Raw genomic sequence first — 22,830 nt, 5'->3', positions numbered from 1 at the left:
AGGGAGAAACTGTGTCCTAAAAAAACATGCTGGAGGCTGAACCCCCAACACTCAGAATATCGTCTTATTTGGAAATAGGGTCTCTGCCATGATAACTAGTTAAAATGGGGTTGTCAGGGTGGGCCCTGTCCAGCGTGACTGGTGCACTTATAAAGAGGGGAAGACAAGCCCGGAGGGAAGATGAGGGCGGACACGGGGGGAAGATGGCAGCCGGTGCCTGGTGCAGCGAACCCGGGAACGCTGGGCAGCCCGCAGCACCTGAAGCTGGAAGGGGTAGGATGGATCCTCCCCGGAGCCTCTGACAGCTTGGCCCTGCCCTTGCCTGGATTTCAGCCTTCCAGACTCCAGAGCAGTGAGAGGATGAATTCCTGTGGCTGTAATCCCTGCAGTCTTTGCTATTTTGTTCCTGCCACCCCCGAGACGAACGCGCCCAGGATCTGCGAATCCTGCACTGACCTCCAGGGCAGCGCCTCCGTGTCAGAGACAGGGCTGACTAGTGGTGAGAGACCCAGACCAGCTGGGGCTTAGCTCCCGCCTGGGTGCCCCGGCTCAGACACACCCGTTCTGCCTCCGTGGGATCCCTGGAAGGGGCCTCACTGACCCCGGGCAGGCTCCTGCAGGGCCATGGGGGCGGAGAAACTGCATGGGCAGCACCTGGCACACGGCAGGGGCTTGGCTGCCAGCAAGTCTCACACCTGGCCTCAAAAGCTTCACAGCAACCCCTGCAGGAAGGGGGTTCTCCAAACGGCACCCTCGGCACCCCACACCACGCACAGCCTTGGAAAGCCTCTGCCACCAGGCCTGCACAGCTCTCATCAAGCCTCCTTGAACAGCTCACCGAGCCCTGCCTGGTGTGACGAAGCCCTCAACGGAGGCAGTAGATTGGGCCGCGCCATCTCTAAGTCCAAACCCAATTTTATTTCTTTTCAGAATAAAATGATGTGTTGAACTTTTCTGCACAAAATACTCAGAAAGCAGATGGGGCAGCAGAGCCACTCTGGTGGAGTGGAGCCTCAGGCCCTCCTCGCGGCCCAGCCTCTCCGGCACAGTGACGGTGCCTGGGGCCTGCTCGGGGCTCTCTGTGACCCTGGCCAGCAACAAGCACCCCCTCCGGTGAAGCTGCAGCCTGAGATCCACGCTGCCCGGCAGGGGCTCTGGGGGCCGCAGGGTTGGTCCTGTCACAAGTGGGGGATTCCCAGGTCCTCCAGGCTCCTGGCGCCCACGTCTGGAAGCAGTGTCTCCTCACCTCGGTGGGCACAGCTATTTCCCAGCTGCACAGGCCCAACTGCAGGGCCTCCTGTGACCCCTACACCCCCTCGTTCCACCCACAAACCGCACGGAATTCATCCCTCCTGCCCCCGTCTCCCTCCTCCCTGGCGGCCCGGAGCCCAGGTCTCCTGGCTCTGACTCGGGATGAGGTCTCCAGATGCCCACGGTCTGTCCTCTGCCACCCCAGGAATCAGAGGCCACAGGGGTCCCTGAAGGAGGACGCTGGGCTCACTGCAAGCTCCACCTCCCATTCCACCTGGAGCAGGAGTGGGGGGTACGGAGACGGCCCCAGGCCCTGCCTGCCTGCCGCCTCCATTTCTTCCCTGCCCACTGAGGCTGCACCAGCCTCCGGCTCTGGAGCAGCCGCACCCTGAGCACAGTGCCACAAAGCCCCTGCCCCGCAGGGCGAGGGCCAGTCTGAGCTGAGGGGGTCCAGGAGGAGAACGAGCTTGGCCACTCTGGATTCCCTCATTCCCTCATAGTTCTTCTTCCAGAACTATCCATCCGTTCCCTTAGCCACCGTGGGAGGTTTGAAATGGGGAAGAGGGTGGGACAGAGGGGCCGAGGCTCATGGTTCTCCCTCTGGGACAGGCCTCACTGGGTGGCCGGGCGGGCAGCCAGGGGGAGCCTGCTGGGCTGGCCTGGGCCTCCTGTGCTCCTGGAAGGCGTGGGGCGTGGAGCTGAGACCTGCCCACCGCAGGCCCCCAGTTCTACGCAGGCCTTTCCAGCTGCACCCCAAGGGCCCCCCAGTACTATACAGGCTGCACCCCAGGTCCCTGCCATGGCTCCTCATGGGGACCCCAGGCACCCCCACCTCCCTCTGCACCCTGCCCTCCACACCGAGCCAAGACAGAGGCACAGAGGACGGCTTGGGGTCACCACCCCTGCCCCCAACCTCTGTGCCGAAGGAGCCACTTTTCTAAGGTCCCAAGTCCATCGTCGCCTGAGGCAATTCACGTAACAGCAACACACAGGGCTTGAAAAGTAAAGTAGACGTGGGAAATGCCATCTTTTGTGATTCTACAGAATTTCTCGGCGACATTGACACCAAACTTCTAGCGAGACTCAGGGTAGCCCCTTCTCTCTGTCCCCAACTCCAGCTCAGGGACCGTGGGGGCCTTGGCTGCCCAGCTCGGCTTCCAGCTGCCTCAGCCCAGGCTCTGGAGAGGCCTCAGCGCTCTGAGCAGGAGCCCTGGACCTCACCCCGTCCCTAGACAGTGGCCGCACTCGCCCTCACCCCGTCCCGTCCCTGGATGCCATGGCCTCATTCGCCCTCACCCCATCCCCAGATGCCACGGCCTCACTCACCCTCACCCTGTCCCCAGACACCACGGCCGCATTCGCCTTCACCCCATCCCCAGACGCCACAGCCGCACTCGCCCTCACCCCACCCCGTCCCGTCCCCGGATGCCATGGCCTCATTCGCCCTCACCCCATCCCCAGACACCGTGGCCTCACTCACCCTCACCCCGTCCCCAGACACCGTGGCCGCATTCACCCTCACCCTGTCCTCAGATGCCACGGCCTCACTCAGCCTCGCTCTGTCCCCGGACACCGTGGCCACACTCACCCTCATGCCCAGTTCTACATTCTCGCCACCGTACACCTCCATGCCAGGGTCTAGCAGCCCGATGTCTCCGAAGTACTCGCGGTCCACCACGAAGGAGCAGCCGATCATGGCCGGGGTCCTGGGAGGCAGAGATGGCGGCGTGAGGACCTTGCTGTGCAGGCCTGAGCCCTGCCTGCTGGGCCATGAGCCAGGAGAGCCTGGAAGACCCCGCCACCCCCTCCCTCCTGTGCCTCCTTCCTGCGCACTCAGGTCCCTGTGCCCAAAGTGAGGGGCTGCTGCTCCTCCAGCCGCCAGGACTTGAGTCCCTGGAGCCAGGTCAAGCACTCAGCCCAGACGGCATCCAAACGCTGAACGCCAATAGATGACAGAACCTGCATTCAATTCAGCTTAGTGTAGAGGTTTAAAAAAGAAGATCAATCGGCTCACGCCTGTTATCCCAGCACTTAGGGAGGCTGAGGCAGGAGGATCACTGGAGCCTGGGAAGTTGAGGCTGCAGTGAGCTGGTATTGTACCACTACACTCCAGCCTGAGCAACAGAGTGATATCCTGTCTCCCCTCTCCCCTGAAAAAAGATCCGTTTACCTAAGGAGCCCTGTGGTTGCCTTGAACATCATTTCCCAAGCTCGAGTGAATCACTTGCCCCCCTCCCCCATGCTTCACCCTAACTGTGTATCAGGAGCTAGGGCTGCAATGGGCAGTTGCATAGGTTGTGCACTGGTCAACTCCACAGAACCTTGTCAATGGTAGACTCTGAACGACACAGCTTGGAGCTGCAAGTACACAGCCTGTGTAGCTACGTGTAAGAGATTGCCAGCTGTACTACGCGTCCTGAAATAATTCTAAAATGTCAGCTGACTTAGCCTGGCCCTATCTCTGTGAAATCACACATTGGTATGCTAGTTTTATTTTTTCTGATATGTATTGAGAGTGCCTTGGTGCTGCAAATCCCCCGGGAAGAGGCCGCATGGACAGCAGTGGGGAAGGCAGGATCTGCAGCGTGGAGCAGGAGGATAAGCTGGTGTGCTGTTGTGGGTGATGCCGCGGGCTCATTCATTCATCCCTCTTGGCTTTCTACTGGGTGTCTGGAAGGTGGCAGGGATTGAAAAAGAGGCAGGAAAATCACCATCTCCTGCAAGGAGCAGGCAGAGTCTGTGTGTTGTAAGGAAGGAGGAACTTCTCATCTTTGCTGAAATATTTTGCCTCAAAACAATTTCCATGTCCGTGGAGGGCTTTATTTCTTCCGAGGCCTCAGGAGCTGTCAGAGGAAGCAGCAAAACGTCACGCTGTCCTCAGATGCCACGGCAGGCCGGCCAAAGGCCCCCGCAGCCACGGTCAAGGCCAAGGCCGCCCTGCAGGCCTTTGAGCTTCCCCGATCCTCCTCTGCGTGTCAGTGCGTTCTTCCATAAAAACAACAGCAAAAAGTTGGCCTCTGTCGTAATTTAAAAGAAGCAATTCTGTCCCCAGCGACTCAGCCATCAGAAATAAATGCGCATCAATTGTCCAAGAATAACAGGAGCATTAAAAAGAGATTATCCTTTTCTTTGTGCAAACATCCAATTTGTTCTGTCATTCGATTTCGGCCACAAACCTAACAGTGATGAAATTTTAATACCCTCTTTGATTTTTAATAGCAATGTTTGATTGGGTAAGTTATAGCTCATCACATACGACAGGTATCTCTCCGATTTTCTTAACAACAACAATCATCTCAGGGTAATCTCTGATGAAGTGAAGAGCCAGCCAGATCCTCTGCCATGTCTGTTGTAGCGGGTAGTATCGTTTCATTATTGCTCAGAGTTCTAAAATAAACTCACGAGACAAGGGAGGCAGCACCAGCTGGAACCGGATTGACCTGCCTGAGAAATGCCTGCGGTGATTACGGAAAAAGGCAGGGCGGAGGGTTCTCAGGCTCGCGTGGGACTGCCTGTCACCGTGGAGACAGCCTCCCCTCGGGGCGGTTCTGCCGCACGTGGGGCACACGGGTGCAGGGTGGAGGCCCCAGGTCCTGCCTGCTGGAGCTGCTCTGCCCAACGCCCGTGCCCGCCCTCCGGTTCTCAGCTTCCGGGGCCTTAGTCCAGCCGGACGCCTCTCGTTCTTGTTAGCATCAGAAGTGAGTCAGCCCGGTAGCCACGGAGGGACAGGTGGATACATGGAGAGTGGCCCGTCCAGGCTGTGGACCACGATTCCAGTGGAAGGAGCGAGGCTGACACAGGTTGAGACGTGGAGGAACCCTGGAAACGTGGCACCTAGGGCAGGGAACCAGGTGCAAGAGGCCGCCCCACCGTCCGCATGCAAGGAGCAGAAGAGGCAAGTCCATGCGGGCAGAAAGTGGATCGTGGAGGCAGGGGCTGGGACGGGGGAGGGGAGTGGCTCCTCGTGGGTACGGGGTCCCCACGGGGAGGGAGGACAATGCTTTGGAACGAGACAGAGGTGGCGGCTGCGTGACACTGTGATGGTCTAAACGCTGCTGAGGCGCGCACTTCAGTGTGGTTAATTTATGTTATGTGAGTTTCACTAAGGGCCCACTGAGTGCTCTGATCCTCCACAGACCCTGATAACATGAAAAGCCATCGTGCCTGGGCACAGTGGCTCACACCTGTAATCCCAGCACTTTGGGAGGCCAAGGCAGGTGGATCACCTGAGGTCAGGAGTTCAAGATCAGACTGGCCAATGTGATGAAACCCCATCTCTACTAAAAATACAAAAAATCAGCTGGGCGTGGTGGTGCACACCTGTCATCCCAGCTACTTGGGAGGCTGAGGCAGGAAAATCACTTGGACCTGAGAGGCGGAGGTTGCAGTGAGCCAAAATCACACCACTGCACTCCAGCCTGGGCGACAGAGAGGGATTCGTCTCTAACAACAACAACAACAAAGGCTCAGCTCACGCCTGGGTAAGATGGCAAGGAGGCGGTGGCGCTGCCCGTGTGGGTGGAGTCGGGACCCACATCCCCGGAGGCCCGCAGCGGGCCTGTCGTCTGCACGCGTGCACAGGGAGGCCTAGTGGGCCAAGTGTCCATGAACCTGGGATAGGGACGTAAACAGCAGAGCATGCGTAAGACACAATCCATGGAGAAGCTGAGACAAGGGCACCGGAGCCACATCCTTCCACACGGAGTTCAGAACGCGTGGAGAACAACGCACAATGAAACCTCGCTGTGCAAGACCCACGTGGTGACCAGCACACAGTACATGTATGTGCAGATGTGTGAGCCACAAACGCACGGAAACATTACCTGAGACCTTAATTATTTACATTTCTTTCACACTCATTTGGTTTTATGAATTTCAGTCAATACAATTTTAACTTTGGTTTCAGTCAACACTTGCCATCTTCAATCAGAGGCACTGAAACGAAAAGTTAAAATTAAATCTGGGGTACATTAAGGATGGAAAGCTCAGGAAGGCATGTCCAGTTCATGGCGCAGGTTACAGGGCAGGAAGCTGTGAAACAGGCCGGGTGCTTTGCGTCTTGGGGGCTCCCAGCATCCGCTTTCTGGGGAGGGGTGTGGCTGCTTTCGTTTCTGTGTGGCTTGTCAATGGGGTTGGGGTCGCTGACTCCTTAAATCCTTGGAGCGCAGGGCTGTGCAAGCCCAGCTCTCAGAGGGGACTCCTCCAGTGCTGCAGGATCCTGCTGGGGCCTCTGGGCCCACACCACCCTCCCAGGTCCTCTTCTGACCGGGAGAGGTCTCAGGGAGAGCGCACTCTTCTTTGTGCCTTGGATGAAGGAGAAAATCAGGGGTCTCCTCCCCGCAGGCCCAGCCACCGGCAGGAGGCTCTGTGAGCTGGAGGGCCCTGGGAAATGGAGGCAGTGCTTGGGGTTCCAGAGCTTTGGAGGGAATTTCCGAGTGGTTATCCGCTGGGCAGGCCTGATGTCAGCACAGCCCTTGATCCTGGAGGGGCCGGTGGCATAGCAGCAGCCTCTGGGCACCTACAGCCTGGGGCCCCTCCTCCTGGAACATGTGTCCCCAGGTGTCCTCTGAAGTCACACCTGAACCAGCAGCCCCGATGAGGGCCAGCTCCCCAGGCCTGCCCCCCACCTGCCAGGCTGCCAGTTCTCCCGCCTTGCTCACGTGTTGGAGGTGCCGGGTCTTAACTGGGATCCCAGGAATCCTCCGGGATGAGGATGGTCCCCAGCATTTGTCCCGGGAGAAAGGAGCAGGGGAGCGGGAAGAGGAATAGAACAGGGTGGAGGCCAGCAGGGCAGCCACCTCCACAGGCCCAGGCAGCGAGGCCACACTCCTGCCCAGGACTGTCCCATTGACCAGCTCAGGTGCTTCAACTCTGCAGGGAGCAAAGAGGCCTCCGAAGACGAGCCACAGGCAGCTGTGAACGCAGGAAGGGCAGAGTCCCAGGCATGTGGGCGCCTCCCGCAGCTGCATCCCGGCTGTGACAGAAGGCCCTCCTGTCCTGCGGCCACCGACACTGACATTTAATGTTATTTAAAATCTGTTTCTAAGAAGGCAGGGAAGCACATGCCACGTTTTAGAAAGAGTTTGCATCCACAATGGGAAAAGTGAAAGACTGTTTGTACTTAAAAAGTGAGGTGGCTAGCCCTGCACCTGAAGGTCCATTCCCCAAAGAGATCACAGAAACACTGTCCTGGAGCAGGGCCCCCCTTCCTCTGCCCGGGGAGAGCATGTAAATGTCTTGGCTCTGCGGCCAGAAGCCTGGGTGGCAGCCACTCCACTCTGCTGTGATATGCAAATGAGAAAACATGGCCATGTGTCAATAAAGCTTTATTTACAAATACAGGACTGTGGGCCATGATTCCCTGACCCCTGCTGTACATCCTTGAAAATGCCCTCCACTGAGGCCGGGCGTGGTGGCTCACACCTGTAATCCCAGCACTTTGGGAGGCCGAGGCGGGCAGATCACGAGGTCAGGAGATCGAGACCATCCTGGCTAACATGGTGAAACCCCGTCTCTACTAAAAATACAAAAAATTAGCCGGGTGTGGTGGCGGCACCTGTAGTCCCAGCTCTTGGGGAGGCTGAGGCAGGAGAATGGTGTGAACCCGGGAGGCGGAGGTTGCAGTGAGCCAAGATCGTGCCACTCACTCCAGCCCGGGCGACAGAGCGAGACTCCGTCTCAAAAAAAAAAAAGAGAGAGAGAAAATGCCCTCCACTGTGTTTTTTTTTGTTTTTTAAGACTGAATTTCGCTCTTGTCGCCCAGGCTGGAGTGCAAAGGCACGATCTCAGCTCACTGCAACCTCCGCCTCCTCTGTTCAAGCAATTCTCCTGCCTCAGCCTCCAGAGTAGCTGGGATTACAGGCACCTAATACCACGCCCTGCTAATTTTTGTATTTTTAGTAGAGACGGGGTTTCGCCAGGCTGGGAACTCCTGACCTCAGGTGATCCACCCGCCTCGGCCTCCCAAAGTGCTGGAAATAGAGGTGTGAGCCACCGCACCTGGCCCCTCCGTTGCTTTTAATATGCATATTTACTTTCATTTATGGAAATTTTCAAGCGTATGCAAAGGGAGAAAGACGAGGAGAATGTGTTCTCGGTTTCAGCAATGATTGGCATCGTGCCCTTCTTATTTTTTTCTCTCACCTGTTATTCCTGATCCTCCAGCATGAGGGGAGTGATTCTGACAAGGCTCCAGCATGTGACTCTGTGACCCTCTAGTGAGTGGGGAGCTCATTTCTGACAGGGTCTCACCCAGACTGTGGTCCTCCAGGGTGAGTTTTGACGAACTCACTTACATGAAGGTCAGGCAGGTGAAGTACAAGAGAGAAGAGGACTAGTTTACTAGTTTCATGTGCTGAACATGATGGAATGAAAGACTTCATCTTCTTTTTCTTGAAATCGTCAATCCTCTTGGTCTATCCCTATCCTCCCTCTCTCCGTGAGGACCCAACTCTAGAGAAATACTTCCCCAAGTGGAGCAGCGGCATCAGCAAACAATAAACAATACAGGACAGACAGGCTTGCTGGGAGTGGCTGTTGGGACTGGTGGTGACTGTGGCTCTGCTCTGTCCCAGGGAGCAGCCGCAACTCAGCTTCAGCTCATCAAGACTGAGTAAGAATTGGGGCCTAGAATCTTCCAATTTTCAAAGAGTAGAAATCATTTTCACATAAAATAAGATTTCATGTGAAAATGATTAAGTATTGGTTCTGTCAACCAAGAATAAAATTCTAAGACCCCCAACCAATTGAATGGAGCCCCTTCTCAACCAAAGGCACCCCAAAGTAACCCAGGAAAACCAGCTCAGGTCCTGATGGGAAGGGGGTTTGGACAAGCCCCCTCAGACCCTCCTCCCTTTGGAATTCAGGAACACTAAAACGGAGATGTTAAGTCTGACCAAACAGACTCTTTGTAGAGATAAAACGCATCCAAAATGACAGTTAACAGGCCCTGAAAGAAATTAAGTATTTTACCCCAAAACATACTTCTTTGATGTATTTTGAAATGACCTGCGATGTGGCCTCTTGTGGGGGACTCCACATTCCGTAGACACTTCCTTTCCCTTGGAGGTCTTTTCTGACCCAGATGAGATTAACCAGAAGTCTGGCCCCTTTTTAAGTCTGATAAGAAACATTTACAATCTCTTCCTTCTGAAGCTTGTTCTGAAGCCTGATACCTGGAGGTTTCATCTGCATCATAAAACCCTGGTCTCCACAACCCCTTATCTTAACCAGACACTCCTTTCCATTGATGTCGGTCTTTAGATAATAACCAGTTACCAGTCAGAAAATCTTCGAATCCACCCATGACCTGGAATTCCCCACTTGCGGTAGTCCTGCCTTTTGGACTGCACCAGTGCGCCCCTGACATGTGTGGACTGATTCCTATGTCTCCCTAAAACATACAAATCCAGCGGGCTGCACGCCTGCACGCTGAGCACGGAAGCAGGGGCGCCGGCCGCAACACCACCACGTGGACCCGAGTGCACCTTTGCGATCGTCACGCTGGGCGTCCACTATGGAAGCTGTCCTGGAACTTCCAAGATGGCCTCGTCTCGTTGCGGCTGTCTGCGGTTTCTGTCCCCATGAGGGAGGGCGAAATCCTGAGCTCCGGCAATCCACCCACCTCGGCCTCCCAAGTGTCGGGATTACAGGCATGAACCACCACACCTGCCTTAGTATTTAATTTATTCTTTATAATCAACTTTGGGGGGTGAAATTTATATAAAATGAAATGCATCCATGTGATATTTGCATTTTGGTCCATTCTGACGGATGGAGACCCCGTCCTTGTCCAGGAGAGAACACTGCTGCTCCAGAACTGTCCCAGGCCCCATCCCTGTGAGCCCCGACCCTCGGCCTCTGCCCCAGGATGAGTTTTGCCTTCCGTGGAATTCTGTGTGCAGGAATCACGCAGAAACTCTCTTCCATGTGTGGCTCCGAGGCTCAGCACGAGCCTCTGCATCTCACCATGTTGTTAGGTGTGGAAGGGTCCGCTCCTCCCTGTTTCTGAGTATTCCGTGATGCGGGGGGAGTCTGCCCTGCTCAACCACTCCCTGCTGACGCACAGGAGGTTACTGTAGTAACACCACTGTGAACGTTTGTGTGGAAGCCTTTGCATGTACATATGTCTCATTTATTTTGAGAAAAACACCTGGGAGTGGGATAGGTGGGACACTGGAGGGGGACACTGGAGTGGGGGACACCAGAGGGAGAACACCGGAGGGGGACACTGGAGTGGGACACTGGAGGGGAACATTGGAGGGGACACTGGAGGGGGACACTGGAGGGAGGGACACTGGAGGGAGGGACACTGGAGGGGGGACTGGAGGGAGGACACTGGAGGGGGGACTGGAGGGAAGACACTGGAGGGAGGGACACTGGAGGGGGACACTGGAGGGGGGACACTGGAGGGGGACATTGGGGGGACACTACAGGGAGGGACACTGGAGGGGGACACTGGAGAGGGTTTTGGGCCTTCAGAAGGAGCTGCTGGTTTTGCAAAGCATCTGTGCTGATTCACAGTCCTGCCAGCCACGTCCAAGAGTTGTGTCTGTGCCGTCTCCTTGTCAACACTTGGTATTGTCAGCCTGCACCTGTCAGCCACCCCAGTGGGCATGGAGCACCATCTCACTACGGGTTGAATTTGCCTCTCCCTGGACCGTGGGGAGCACCTTTCATGAGCTTTCTGGCACAGGCCAGTCTTCTCCTGGGTAGTGTCTGTTCACGTCGCTGCCTGTCCTTTAGCTGAGGGTTGGAACGGGGGTTTCAGCAGCTCTCCAGGTGGTGGCTATGAGGAGCAGTGGGCAGCCATGCCCTGAAGACTCGATGGGGCCAGTGAGCCTACTCCTGCTGCAGCTCAGGGCATCCAGAGCCTGCCAAAAACCGTGGGAGGTGCCTCCCATTGGGTTCTCTGAATTTCACTCATTTTTAAAATGTCAAACACAAGGCAATCCTGACACAACACAATCCTTTTCCTGCTGATTGGGGATTATCAAGTGCATTTTGAATGAAGAAAAATAACCTTCAAGCCGTTAGTCCTGGCTCCAGTGAGCCCCGAGGGCTGCATCTGCATCTCTGTGATACAGACAAGCTCTGTGTGCCAAGTTTTTATGGCAAAGGCCGGGGGCCCCAGCACCTGGCCCAACCCTCACCATGGTCTCTGCGAGGGCCCTGCACCAGGCTGTGCTTGCTGGGGGACGTCCCCAGCCCCCGTCCCCAGCCCCCGTCCCCAGCCCCCGTCCCCAGCCCCCGTCCCCAGTCCCCGTCCCCAGCCCCCGTCCCCAGCCCCCGTCCCCACCCCCCATCCCCAGTCCCCGTTCCCAGCCCCCATCCCCAGCCCTGTCCCCCGCCCGCCTCGCTCTGCTCCACTCCTTCCCAGGCAGGGCTGCCCTCGACCCCTGCTGGGGCAGCTCACCTGATGGGCGCCGACTCATCGCCGCGGTCCAGCCAGTCCTGCGGGGGGATGATGTACATGCACCAGAGGCCCCAGTTGTAGCCGTGGGCAGCGTTGGCGTACTGCTGCACCTCAAACGTGCTGTACTTGATGTTGTCTATGGCTGGCAGCACGATGCGACGCCGGTCCTCTCGGATCCGAGACAGTGCGGGCTCCGCCCTGCAGAGGCACAGCTGTGATTTGGGGGGGGCCCAGCCCACTGCACTCCCCGAGGAGGGTCCACTCGCCCACAGGGAGGGGAGACTAGGCCCCACCTGGTCTGCATCCAACCCTGCCACCCCCTGCTGAGCTGGACCCACAGCCTCACTTGGAAGCCCCAGGGCCCCTCTCAGCAGCAGACCCACCCTGACCAAGGCCTCACCCCTGTTGGGGCAGCCCCTTGAATGCTGCTGGCCCCTGGGGGACGCTGGCACTGGCCATGCTGGCCCAGCTGCAGCATCTCTGAAGGGCTGCCCAGGGGCCCACAAGAAGTCAGCTATGTCCATCACGGGGCTCTCCAGCTCAGTCTTCCTCTCTGCCCAGCCCAGAGTCCCTCCTCTCCTTTCTTATTCCTGTGGGAGCTGCATTCATTTGCAAGAATTAACTGAGGATCTACTATGTGCCATGCCCTGTTCCCACAAATTGGAATACAGTCATGAACTAAGGAATAAAAGCAATCCGTGTCATGGGGAGCTCACACAGTGTGGGATGGAAAAGCCACCAGGCACCGTTGTGCAGTGCGGAACCTGTGCAAGTGTGCAGTGGCCCCGCTCCAGGACGGGACAGAGGATGAGGTATAAGCAGTCATGGATGTGGTAGAAGGGGCTCCCAGTTTTAAGTAGGGCTGCCCTGGGTAGTGACTGGAAGGAGGCGTGGAGGAAGTCTTGGCGGGAACAGCAGTTGCACCAAAGCCCGGCGTGTGCCTGATGGGCCTGCAGGGCTGGCCAGGAGGCTGGACAGAGCAGTGGTGCAGTGGGGGGCGAGGAGGGCAGAGAGGAAGGTGAGCAGAAGCAGCCCGCGTGGACATCAGCTCAGTCTGTGATTCCCCATCCCAGGCAGGGGTCCTGGGAAGCAGGTGAGACACCACGGTCTACTGCAAGGTGAGACGGCTGCAGAGGCCGCCATCCATGCTGGAGTCCCATGGGGCTGCAGCCACCTAGCCACCAGCTGACACAGAGCCCAGAGGCTTCAGTGAGGGGCAGGACGGCCTGAGGGCAGATTTGGGTCAGCTCAGGCAGGGCCGGTGTTGGGAGGGGCGAGGCCCTGACCCTGCCTGTGAGACCACGTGGCTGTCCTCACCCCTCCTTCCCACCCTCTGAGTGTGAGGCCTGGTATTTACCTGCCTTTCAGTTTTGTGAGGAGGATTAATTAATTACTGTTAGCAAAGTGCTTCAGAGATGAAAAGCTCCCTGGAAATGCCAGGTCTGCTAATAAGGCAGAATCCTTTGTGGAGACAGTTATGGGAGGGTTTGCTATTTGCAGAAGGATAACTTGGTTTTCAGTTGTGAAAATTAAAGTTGCACTGGTTTAAAATTGCATTTTGGCCGGGGGCGGTGGCTCACACCTGTAATCCCAGCACTTTGGGAGGCCGAGACGGCCAGATCACGAGGTCAGGAGATGGAGACCATCCTGGCTAGCACAGTGAAACCCCGTCTCTACTAAAAAAAAAAAAAAAACAATTAGCCAGGCGAGGTGGCGGGCGCCTGTAGTCCCGGCTACTCAGGAGGCTGAGGCAGGAGAACGGCGTGAACCCGGGAGGCGGAGCTTGCAGTGAGCCGAGATCGCACCACTGCACTGCAGCCTGGGTGACAGAGCGAGACCCTGTCTCAAAAAAAAAAAAAAATTGCATTTTGACGTGACAGACGCAAGGCTCCCCCACATGCCCTCAGGCCTCGAGGAGCTTACGCGGCATCAGAGGGACTGAAAGGCTGTGGGTGTAGTTGTGCAGTGCACAACCTGTGCGACCATGTGGGGTGACCCTGAGGGGGCAGGCAGTAGAACACAATTCATGCACAACACGTCAGAAGCTGATGAACATCGAGGGAAAGGGGAGCACCCGGCGGAGGAGCGAGGAAGGGGCAGGGAGGGCACAGGGCAGAGGAGGCAGCGTCTCATCAGAACAGCACTGGCTGGGGGCTGAGATGCCCCAGGAAAGCCGAGTGTGAGGCGAGAAGCCTGAGAGGTGCCAAGTCCCCGCTCAAACCCACTGATGCTGTTACAGAAACCACAGGTTTTGAGAAGCCCCAAAACGCCAGGTTCCCCGGAGACCCGGCAGGAGGCCCAGGGTCACATGCAGTGGGGTGTCCCAGCCAACAGTGACAGTCCCCGGCCTCCGTGTAACCCTGAGATTGATCGTCAGCTGCCGCTTCCCACCAAAGTCCCTGCGGCAACCACAGCTGGCATTTCCCTGAGTTTAGAGTTTAGAAAAATGAGTCAGGAGAGTTGATATAAAATCTTCAGTTTTGGTTTCTCCAGGAAGTGGGGAAAACAGCTTCCCGGGTCTTCCCTGTGGTTGGGTGGACAGGGGCAGGGCCTGGACCGGGTACGGGGCACACACCCCTGTGCATGGTGGGTGCAGGACTGGCTGAGGTGCAGGGTACACACCCCTGTGCATGGTGGGTGCAGGGTCTGGCCTGGGTGCGGGGCACACACCCCTGTGCATGGTGGACACAGGACTGGCTGAGGTCAGGGTACACACCCCTGTGCATTGTGGGCGTGGGGTCTGGCCTGGGTGCCGGGCACACACCCCTGTACACTATGTATCCCATAGGTGCCCTCTGTGGGGCTGGCTTTGGGGTGTGGATGGGGGCATCCTGGACTGCCCCAACTCTAATGACAAGAGTCCTTGCACAAGGCAGGGACGGGGTGGGAGTCGGAGGCGGGGCTGCAGCCCCCAGGAGCTGAGAGAGGCGGGAGGGATCCTTGCCGGGAGCCTCTGGGGGAAACTCGGCCCTGCCTACACCTTGAGGTGAAGTCCCGCTGCTCTGAGCCGCCCAGCAGGGGTGCTTTGTGCTGGTGGCCCCAGGACCCCATACACAAGGTGACCCTCAGCCCAGGACCTTCACGGGTGAAGCCTGCACTCACTTCCCATGCCCCTTGCACTCGGCTCAGGCCTCCAGGGCACCTGTGGCCACCTCCAGTGACTGAGCAGGGCCTGAGAGGCCAGACGTGTACACCTCAGCCCCACCCCACCTGATCTGAGGTTCCTGCCTTGTGGGGGACACACAGTCCCCGAGACTGCTGCAGTCAGGACAGGGTCACGTTCTCCCGGGGCAAGGTGGGCACAGACCAAGCCTCACACACGTGCCTCAGAGCTTCTAAGAACCATGTCCTTGGGTGCGTGCTGGGCCTGCCCTCCAGTGGTTCTGCATTCGGGAGCTGGACACAGAGAGGCCGCAGAGGTAACCGAACAGGTGGACTCGGTGGTGGCTCTCAGCCCCAGCTCCTGAAGGCTACGGCAGGTACCCCAGCCCTGGGGCCACCCTAGCAGCCAGGCTGCAGCAGCACAGCGGCTGAGGAGGGGGATGGTGGAGGGGGACCCGTTGAGACCGGCTGTCCAGCCTGTTCCGGCCCTTACCAGCCCGTGTTGAACTCGACGTGGGCATCGAAGAAGCCGACGACGGGGGCAGTGGCTGCCTTCCAGCCCTGCAGCCGGGCGCGGATCAGTCCTTCCCGCCGGCTATTGCGGACGATCTTCACGAGGCCTGGGTACCGCTTGTTGACATACTGGTCCAGATTGAACTTGAGCTCCACTGAGGAGAGACAAGACTTCAGCACGCTGGCAGGTGCTGGCCGGCGCGGGGCCACCAAGACCCAAGGCCGGAAACGCTGCGTGCCCCGTGTGGGATGGATGTCTCGTAAACATTCTCTCAGGACCCACTGAGCTGTACGCGGTTCCGCGTGGGAGGTCACAGAGAGACGAGACCCCAGCCTCACGACGCTGACATTCCAGTGGGAGACACAGCAAACAAGGAAACACACCAGACCAGAAAGCAGCCCGTGCTGTGGAGACGGGAGACACAGGGCTGAGCAGTCAGCTGTGAAAACACCAAGTCCGCAGATGGATGGGTGGACACACAAACGTGGCCTCTCCATGCTGGAGGCAGGGTGTCCTGATGGAGCTCCCTGTGGCCAAGGGCAAGACACACGTAGCCAAGCTGGACTGGATGGTCCTCCCCACACACCACCCTCTGCAGTGAGATAGGGCTCAGGAGGGCGGCCACACCATTCAGTCCTCCGCACACAGACCCCAGTGTAGACGGTGCTGCCGGGCTGGGGCCCTGCTGCAGGCCAGAGCTTGCCCCACAGCCCCATGGTACAGCCTTCTGCCTCCACAAGGGGTGGGGAAGGGCCTGCTCATGTTTCCCTCCATTTCCAGAGGGAGTGTCATGGCTGTGGGCTCTCTGCTCTGCGCCTGGGAAGGGCAGATGGGGGACAGGCCTGGGGCAGTGCCAGATCCTTGTTTGGCGTTTCAAGCCTGTGTGCCAGAGGGTGTGAGCAGTGCTGCCCTCAGGGCACCTAAGGCTGAGGAGGGTGGTGCTGAGGAACCACGGGGCTTGGGCTCCAGCCGCCAGCTCCGTCCAGCCAAGCTCTGGTGCCTCTGTGGGCATGAGAGGCGGGAAGTGGCACCCAGGAGAGCTCAGCTCTGCTGGCCTCTGTGGAGGGTGGGGTGGCTGACCCCAACTTCATCTCCACCCGGAGCCTGAGAGGGGAGCTTGTCTAGAAGCAGGGACTTTGTAGATGTATCCGGTTGAGGATCTTGAGATGAGATCCTCCTGGATTTGAGGTGAGCTCTGAGTCTAGTGTGGGTCCTCATGAGAAGAGGAGAGGATGCAGACACATGGGGAGAGGCTGTGTGATGGAGGCAGAGAGAGGCACGGGCAGCCACACACTGGGGACAGCATGTACGAGTCATGACAGAGGCTGGAAGGCAGCAGGGACCCCCGTAGCTTTAGAGCCCCGTGGACAGACGGGGTGTGGTCCTGTCACTCCGTCCCGGAAGGCTCCACCCAACCCCAGCTCAACCCAGCCACAGGCAGCCGCCCCGTGAGCAACATGCCGAGGCCAAGGCCACGCCCACTCACCGTTGTCACTGTTGTCGTCCACCAGGATGACCTCCTTGAGGAGCTGGGAGGGTGTGTGGTTGACCACGCTGTGCACGGAGCGCAGGATGACCGACAGCGCCTCGTTGACGAAGATGAAGACCACGGAGACCTGGGGCAGGTCCTGGGCGTAGCTCATCTGCCTGCACCTGCAGGAGACACAGTTTGAGGTGTGGTCAGGGTGGGGTGCACGGGACCCTGGGAGCCAGGTGCACCCTTCAAGGGCTACTGGACAAGGCCTTGACCCTACAACCAGACGTCAAGGGTGTACAGGGATCAGAGCTGTTCTAGAAAGAAACTAGTAACAGTAACACGGCACTCAGCACACACACAGCTCCTGTGCCCACCCTGTCCTCACAGCAACCTCAAGAGATGAATGTCCCCGTTCTACAGACAGGAGCCTCCCCCATGGGCCATGAGTGCAGGTGCTGGGATTCCAACCCCAGCTGTCAGCTTCAGGAGCACGTTGGGGATGGCGCTGCTGGGCACAGCTGAGGAGCCAGGCACAGCCAAGGAGCCAGCCACCCGCATGGACAGCCACTTCCCGCCCTGGCTTGCAGCTGGTTCCGAGCCTCTGGTGAGAATTTCAAAGGGACGAGGGCTGTGCGTCACCGTCACATTTATCTGGACTGTGGTGCTCAGTGAGGGAGATTTCATCACTCAGAAAAATGCTTTCTGACAAGAAGACTTCACTCCATTAGTCTGTAGAGGAAAAAGCTTGGATCGCACACTTTTCATGAACTTGCAAAATGTGTAAAACAAAAAATCCTGAGAAAGGAAATAGATCTTAGGATGGACTGCAGGAACGGCTGCAGGTTGGAGAGGAGATGTTTTGGGGTTGTGGGGGCAGAGACACTCCCAGAGACCAGGGGGAGAGGGCAGGGCTGCTCAGAAAGCCTGGGACCAGCCCTGTCCCACGGGGCGGCCCCCCTCACCGTCCTCAAGCGCACGCCCTGTACCTGTTTGTTCCTGCAGGTCTATCTCCCCCCATGACCAGAACGTGAGCCCCCTTAACAGCAAGCTCCTTTTCTGTCCTGTTGACAGCTCTATACCAAGAACCCAGGCTGTGCCCGGCACACAGCAGGTACTTTATAAACATCTGTGTAACGAGAGGACAAATGGAGACTCAAGGGGCCCCACAGGCACCGGCTGGGCCCGTGAAGTACTCATTTCTGCCCCCCATGCCTCCTCAGAGCAGTGGAGGAAGCCGCTGGCCTCGGGGACAGTGGTGGACTCCAACCCTTCTTTCTCCCTCCATCACTAGGTCAGGAGGCTTCAGGGCCGCATGCACCTGTGCTGAAGAACTTGCAAGCAGCAAGGACAAGTAATTTATGGTGTGAGCATTCCCGGGGGCCTCCAGCCTTTTCAGACTTTAGAGCGAGGGCGGGTGGTGGCAGAGAATCCCTGTCACCTACGGCACTCATTCTCAATGACCTCTCATTTGATTTAGAATCCGTGTCCGGTTTCTAAATCAGACTCCTTGCCCCAGGATATCGACGGCCTTTTATTGATGGATCTCAGCAGCCACTCGCTTTATAAACAAGCTGCCTGCATGGAACGGAAGGCTTCCCTGCAAGCTCATGGCCGCAGGTTTGAGAGATGGACGCAGAGGCCCCCGGGACGCTGGCCATGCTGCGGAGCGTGTGAGGTGCTCAGGAGCGATGAGGGCAACAGAACCTTCCAGATGCACCCTCTGCTGTCCGCTCAGCAGGAACATGGAGAAGCCGAGCCGGGCTGGCCTAAGCAGAAAGGGGGTTGGTGGCTCATCAGTAGGAAAAATCCAGGTGTGTTTGGTTTCGGGCCCAACTTGACTGGGGATCAAAGCTCGTCAGTGGGACACGTGCCTCTGTCTGCCTCTCTTGGCTCCAGCCTTCTGGCTTGAGTTTAATCCAGGAAGGCCTGTCCGCGTGGCCGGAGGCTGTGTCCCCACAGGTCCGGTCCTTCCAGGGGTTTGAGTCCAGGGCAGCAAACCCGCCTGTCTTCCCAGGCCACGCAGGAAAAGCATCCCTGTGTCTCCTGGGCTCTGACTGGCTGACGTGCCCTTCCCTGAACCAACCACTGTGGCCAGAGGAAATAGGGCGCTCTGATTGGCTTATGCTCTATTGCATCATGCTGGGCTCAGCGCCTGGCAGGTGGGGCTCCTAGAAGTGGGGCCTGTGGATGGTGGACCAGCCGTCAGCAGATGTTCCTGACAGGGAGCAGCACCAGCGTCTGATCCAGGTTCGAGACCAGGCGCCCACAGGTGAGACCGACAGCCGTTGGGAGCCTCAGTTCTCCGGCACAATGAGGATCCCAACCGGGTCCGCCTCGCAGGTCGTACAAGGGAGATCCTGCCAGGTCATTTCCACACACGTGGACTTGAAGTGTTTTTATTTAACCCCCGTCACCCACTGGCTGGCAAATGGAAGACAATGAAGACCAGGATGGCTTTTCCAAATCTCACTTTTCTGCAAGGCTCAACCCAGCCCCAAGAAAAAGATAAAGGAGCTCAAAGATTTTCCAACAAGTCCAAAATGCCCATCAGTGAGGAAGGCAAGTCGCTCACCCTAAAGTTCAGCCCCCAGCCTTTTCCTGCTGGGGATGAGGGAGAGGCCACGGAGAGCAAATGACGGCTGGGCCGGTCCTCCCTGAAGAAGGCTTTTCTTCCGTGGTGGGCTGAACGGTGTCCTCCTCCCGTGACCCAGGACATGGTGTCAGCAGGACGTGGGCCTCTGTCTCCGATCTTGGAAACACATCTTCTGGTCTGGGTTTAATCTCAGAAGGGCCTGTCCTCATGTGCCTGATTGCAAGTAGGATCTTTGCAGATGTAATTAAGCTCGGGATCCTGAGATGACCTTGAGGCAGGATCGGTAGGGTGGGGAGGCCACACTGACGTCCTTGTTCCCTGTGTGAAGCCCAGTAGGGGCCCGGGAAAGAGAACGAAGGTACCTTATTCCTGATGTAGCTTCCCCAATCTCCAGCCAGTCAGCACCCAAAGCCCACGAAGCTCTTAGCTACACATTCCTGCCTTGGAGGGGCCAGAGGCATCTCCAGGAAGCTGTACGCACAGTTAGGCTCCAAGTTCAGCTTACAGGGACCTTTCCCTCATTTTAATAGTAAGAGATATACCCCCAGTGAGGATTCCATATGTAATGATACAGGCAGTGTGTGTTGGAGCACTTAGGTACTGGGCATGTGCACCAACCGCAGGCCTGTCTGCCTTTCATACCCAACCTCACTGTATTTAATGAACACGCACGCACAGCCAACCGCAGACCTGTCTGCCTTTATATACCCAACCTCACTGTATTTCATGAACGTGCACGCACAGCTCCCATGAAAGGACTCCCCTCAAGGCACCAGGGGCTGCTTCTCCCTCTGAGGAGCACTTTTGCTTTGTGACAAACTTATTTGCCTACTTGTGCTTTGGACTTGCTCTCAAATTATTTTGTGCTGCAAAGTCAAGAACCTGACCCAGCCACCCACTGACAACGAGATCATACTGGATTCAGGGTGAGTCCTAAATCCAACGATGGGTGTCCTTAAAGAGAGGGCAGAGGAAATGCAACATGGAGGCCCAGGCAGGAGGCCACGTGGAGGTGGAGGCCGAGACTTAAATGGCACAGCCATGAGCCCAGGGATGCCTGGAGCCCCAGAAGCTGGGAGAGGCAGGAAGGATCCTCCCTGAAGACTCTGGAGGGGGCACACCGTGATCTTGGGGTCTGGCCTCCAGAACGGGAGACGGTGCATCCACATTGTTGGAAGCCACCTGCTTGTGGCCCTTGTTACAGCGGCCACAGGAGATGTTTTGTCTTCTGCTCTCAAACGTGGGGCCGGGACCTCCCCTCCTGCAAGGCAGCTCTGCCAGCACAGCGGTGGCTGCTCCCGGCATTGCTGAGTGGGTTACCACCGAGTTGGGCAAGGGGGATCTGAGGGGGGTGCTGGGCCTCTGCCATTATTTCCTGCTGTCCCTAAACAGGCTCAGGGCCTCCCTTGGCTGGGGACAGACTCAGGTGAGCATCCCCGCGTCTCTGAGAATAAAACGTCACAGACGCAGCCTCCACTCAGAGAGCGAAAGGGCCAGCCTGAGGCGTGATCTGCGTCTGGACATGCAGTTGAGCTCTGTCCCCCAGGAGCAGTGAGGAGGTGGCATGTGGGCACAGAGAGAGATGGAGGTGGGAAAAGGGTGAGGAGGTGGCATGTGGGCACAGAGAGGGATGGAGGTGGGAAAAGGGTGAGGAGGTGGCATGTGGGCACAGAGAAGGATGGAGGTGGGAAAAGGGTGAGGAGGTGGCATGTGGGCACAGAGAGGGATGGAGGTGGGAAGAGTTGGGCTTGTCCCACAAAAAGGAAGACACCTGAGCCCAGAGCTGGAGCAGCCAAGAGGAGGGGCGGGGAACAAAGGCAGGGTAGGAGGCAGGCAGGGGAACCAGGGCAGAGAAGGAGGCAGGCAGGGGAACCAGGGCAGAGAAGGAGGCAGGCAGGGGAACCAGGGCAGGGAAGGAGGCAGGCAGGGGAACCAGGGCGGGGAAGGAGGCAGGCAGGGCCACATGGCGCCAGCTTGTGGCAGGGGTGGATGGGGTGGGCTCCAAAGCAGGGGCCACTGGAGCAGACCACACAGAGAGGTGTGTGACCAAACTCCCAGCCACTCACTTCAGCACACAGGCTGGCCCATGGCAAAAAGAGCAGACAGGAGGATGTGAGGTGAGCAGCGGGGGGTCCTCAGTGAGGCTAAGACGCACTCCCCTGCGCATGCGGAGACCCCACACCATCGCCTCAGCACCCCAGTGCGCTTCAGGGTAGAACCTGAGCAGCTGATTCTGAAATTCATGTGGGAATGCAAAGGACCTGGGAGAGCCAAAGCAATCTTGAAAAAGAACCAGGTGGGAGGATTCACACCACCTCAAGTTAACACTTATTTTAGAACCACAGCCATGGGCAGGGCAATGCTGGTGTGAAGCTAGACAAAGAGAAAGATAAATCAAAATAGATAAAGGAGTAAGGTGAAGAAAGGATACTGCTTTGGCAAATGGGGAAATACACAAGCACACACATACACACGCAGTCACACACGCACACAAACCCACACACACACTGACACACACGCAGTCACACATGCACACAAATCCACGTGCTCACACTCACACACGCAGTCACACACATGCACACAAACCCACACATGCACTGACACACACATGCAGGCACACATGCATACAAATCCACATGTGCTCACACTCACACACTCACACACGCAGTCACACACATGCACACAAACCCACACACACTGACACACGCAGTCACACATGCACACAAATCCACATGCACTCACACGCACGCACTCACACACACAGTCACACACACGCACACAAACCCACACATGCACTGACACTCACACATGCACTCACACATGCACACAAACCCACACATGAACTCACGCTCACACACATGCAGTCTCTCACACAAGCACACTCAAACCCATACATGTACACACACACGCACTCACACCCATACACATATTCACACACACTCATACCCACACCTACACACGCACGCACAAACTGAAACACAAACGTATGCTCTCACTCACACACACCTTGGCAAGCAACAAACACTGCCCATTCTGGATAAATGCATTTTGATCCGTATCTTCCACCACATACAAAAATTAACCCAGAGTGGATCATTGACCTAAATGTAAAACCTAAAACCATCAAGTCCCTGGAAGGGACTAGAGGAGAAAGTCTTCGTGCCCTTGGCTTAGGCAAAGATTTCTTCAATATGGCAACAAAAGCATGATCCAAAACAAGGCAAAATGGATACACTGGACTTTATGAAAATAAAAAAAGTCTGTTCTTTGAAAGACGCTCTTAGTGAACAGAAGGTCATGCCACAGCAGACGGGGAGAAAATAAATTCAGAGCACGCATCTGATAAAGGACTTGTATCCAGAAGTAACACAGAGCTCTCAAAACACAAAAGTAAGAAAACAAAATGTCCAATGACAACTGGGGAAAGATCAGAACAGACCCGTCAGCACTGAAGATGCCCAAGCAGCCACCAAGTATGT

General features: G+C 57.1%; 1 protein-coding gene across 2 annotated transcripts in view; it reads right to left on the bottom strand.

Annotated features, from left to right (window-relative positions):
• Positions 1-22,830, bottom strand: part of GALNT9 (polypeptide N-acetylgalactosaminyltransferase 9) — a 115,228-nt gene that overhangs the window by 37,283 nt on the left and 55,115 nt on the right. The window contains exons 3-6 of one of the 2 annotated variants that reach the window (XM_033220062.1): positions 16,768-16,934; positions 15,261-15,435; positions 11,666-11,863; positions 2,840-2,957 (exon numbers count right to left, since the gene is read on the bottom strand). In XM_033220062.1, the coding sequence (XP_033075953.1) occupies positions 2,840-2,957; positions 11,666-11,863; positions 15,261-15,435; positions 16,768-16,934 (658 nt within the window). Of the gene's footprint in view, positions 1-2,839; positions 2,958-11,665; positions 11,864-15,260; positions 15,436-16,767; positions 16,935-22,830 lie in introns of those variants that run through there. The other variant, XM_033220063.1, reaches the window with a different exon arrangement.

The sequence above is a fragment of the Trachypithecus francoisi genome, unplaced genomic scaffold, assembly GCF_009764315.1.
Source record: "Trachypithecus francoisi isolate TF-2019V2 unplaced genomic scaffold, Tfra_2.0 Lachesis_group11, whole genome shotgun sequence".
In the NCBI taxonomy this organism is placed as follows: domain Eukaryota; kingdom Metazoa; phylum Chordata; class Mammalia; order Primates; family Cercopithecidae; genus Trachypithecus; species Trachypithecus francoisi.
The sequence above is the reverse complement of the archived record's forward strand: the minus strand, read 5'-3'. Positions and strand labels throughout refer to the sequence as shown.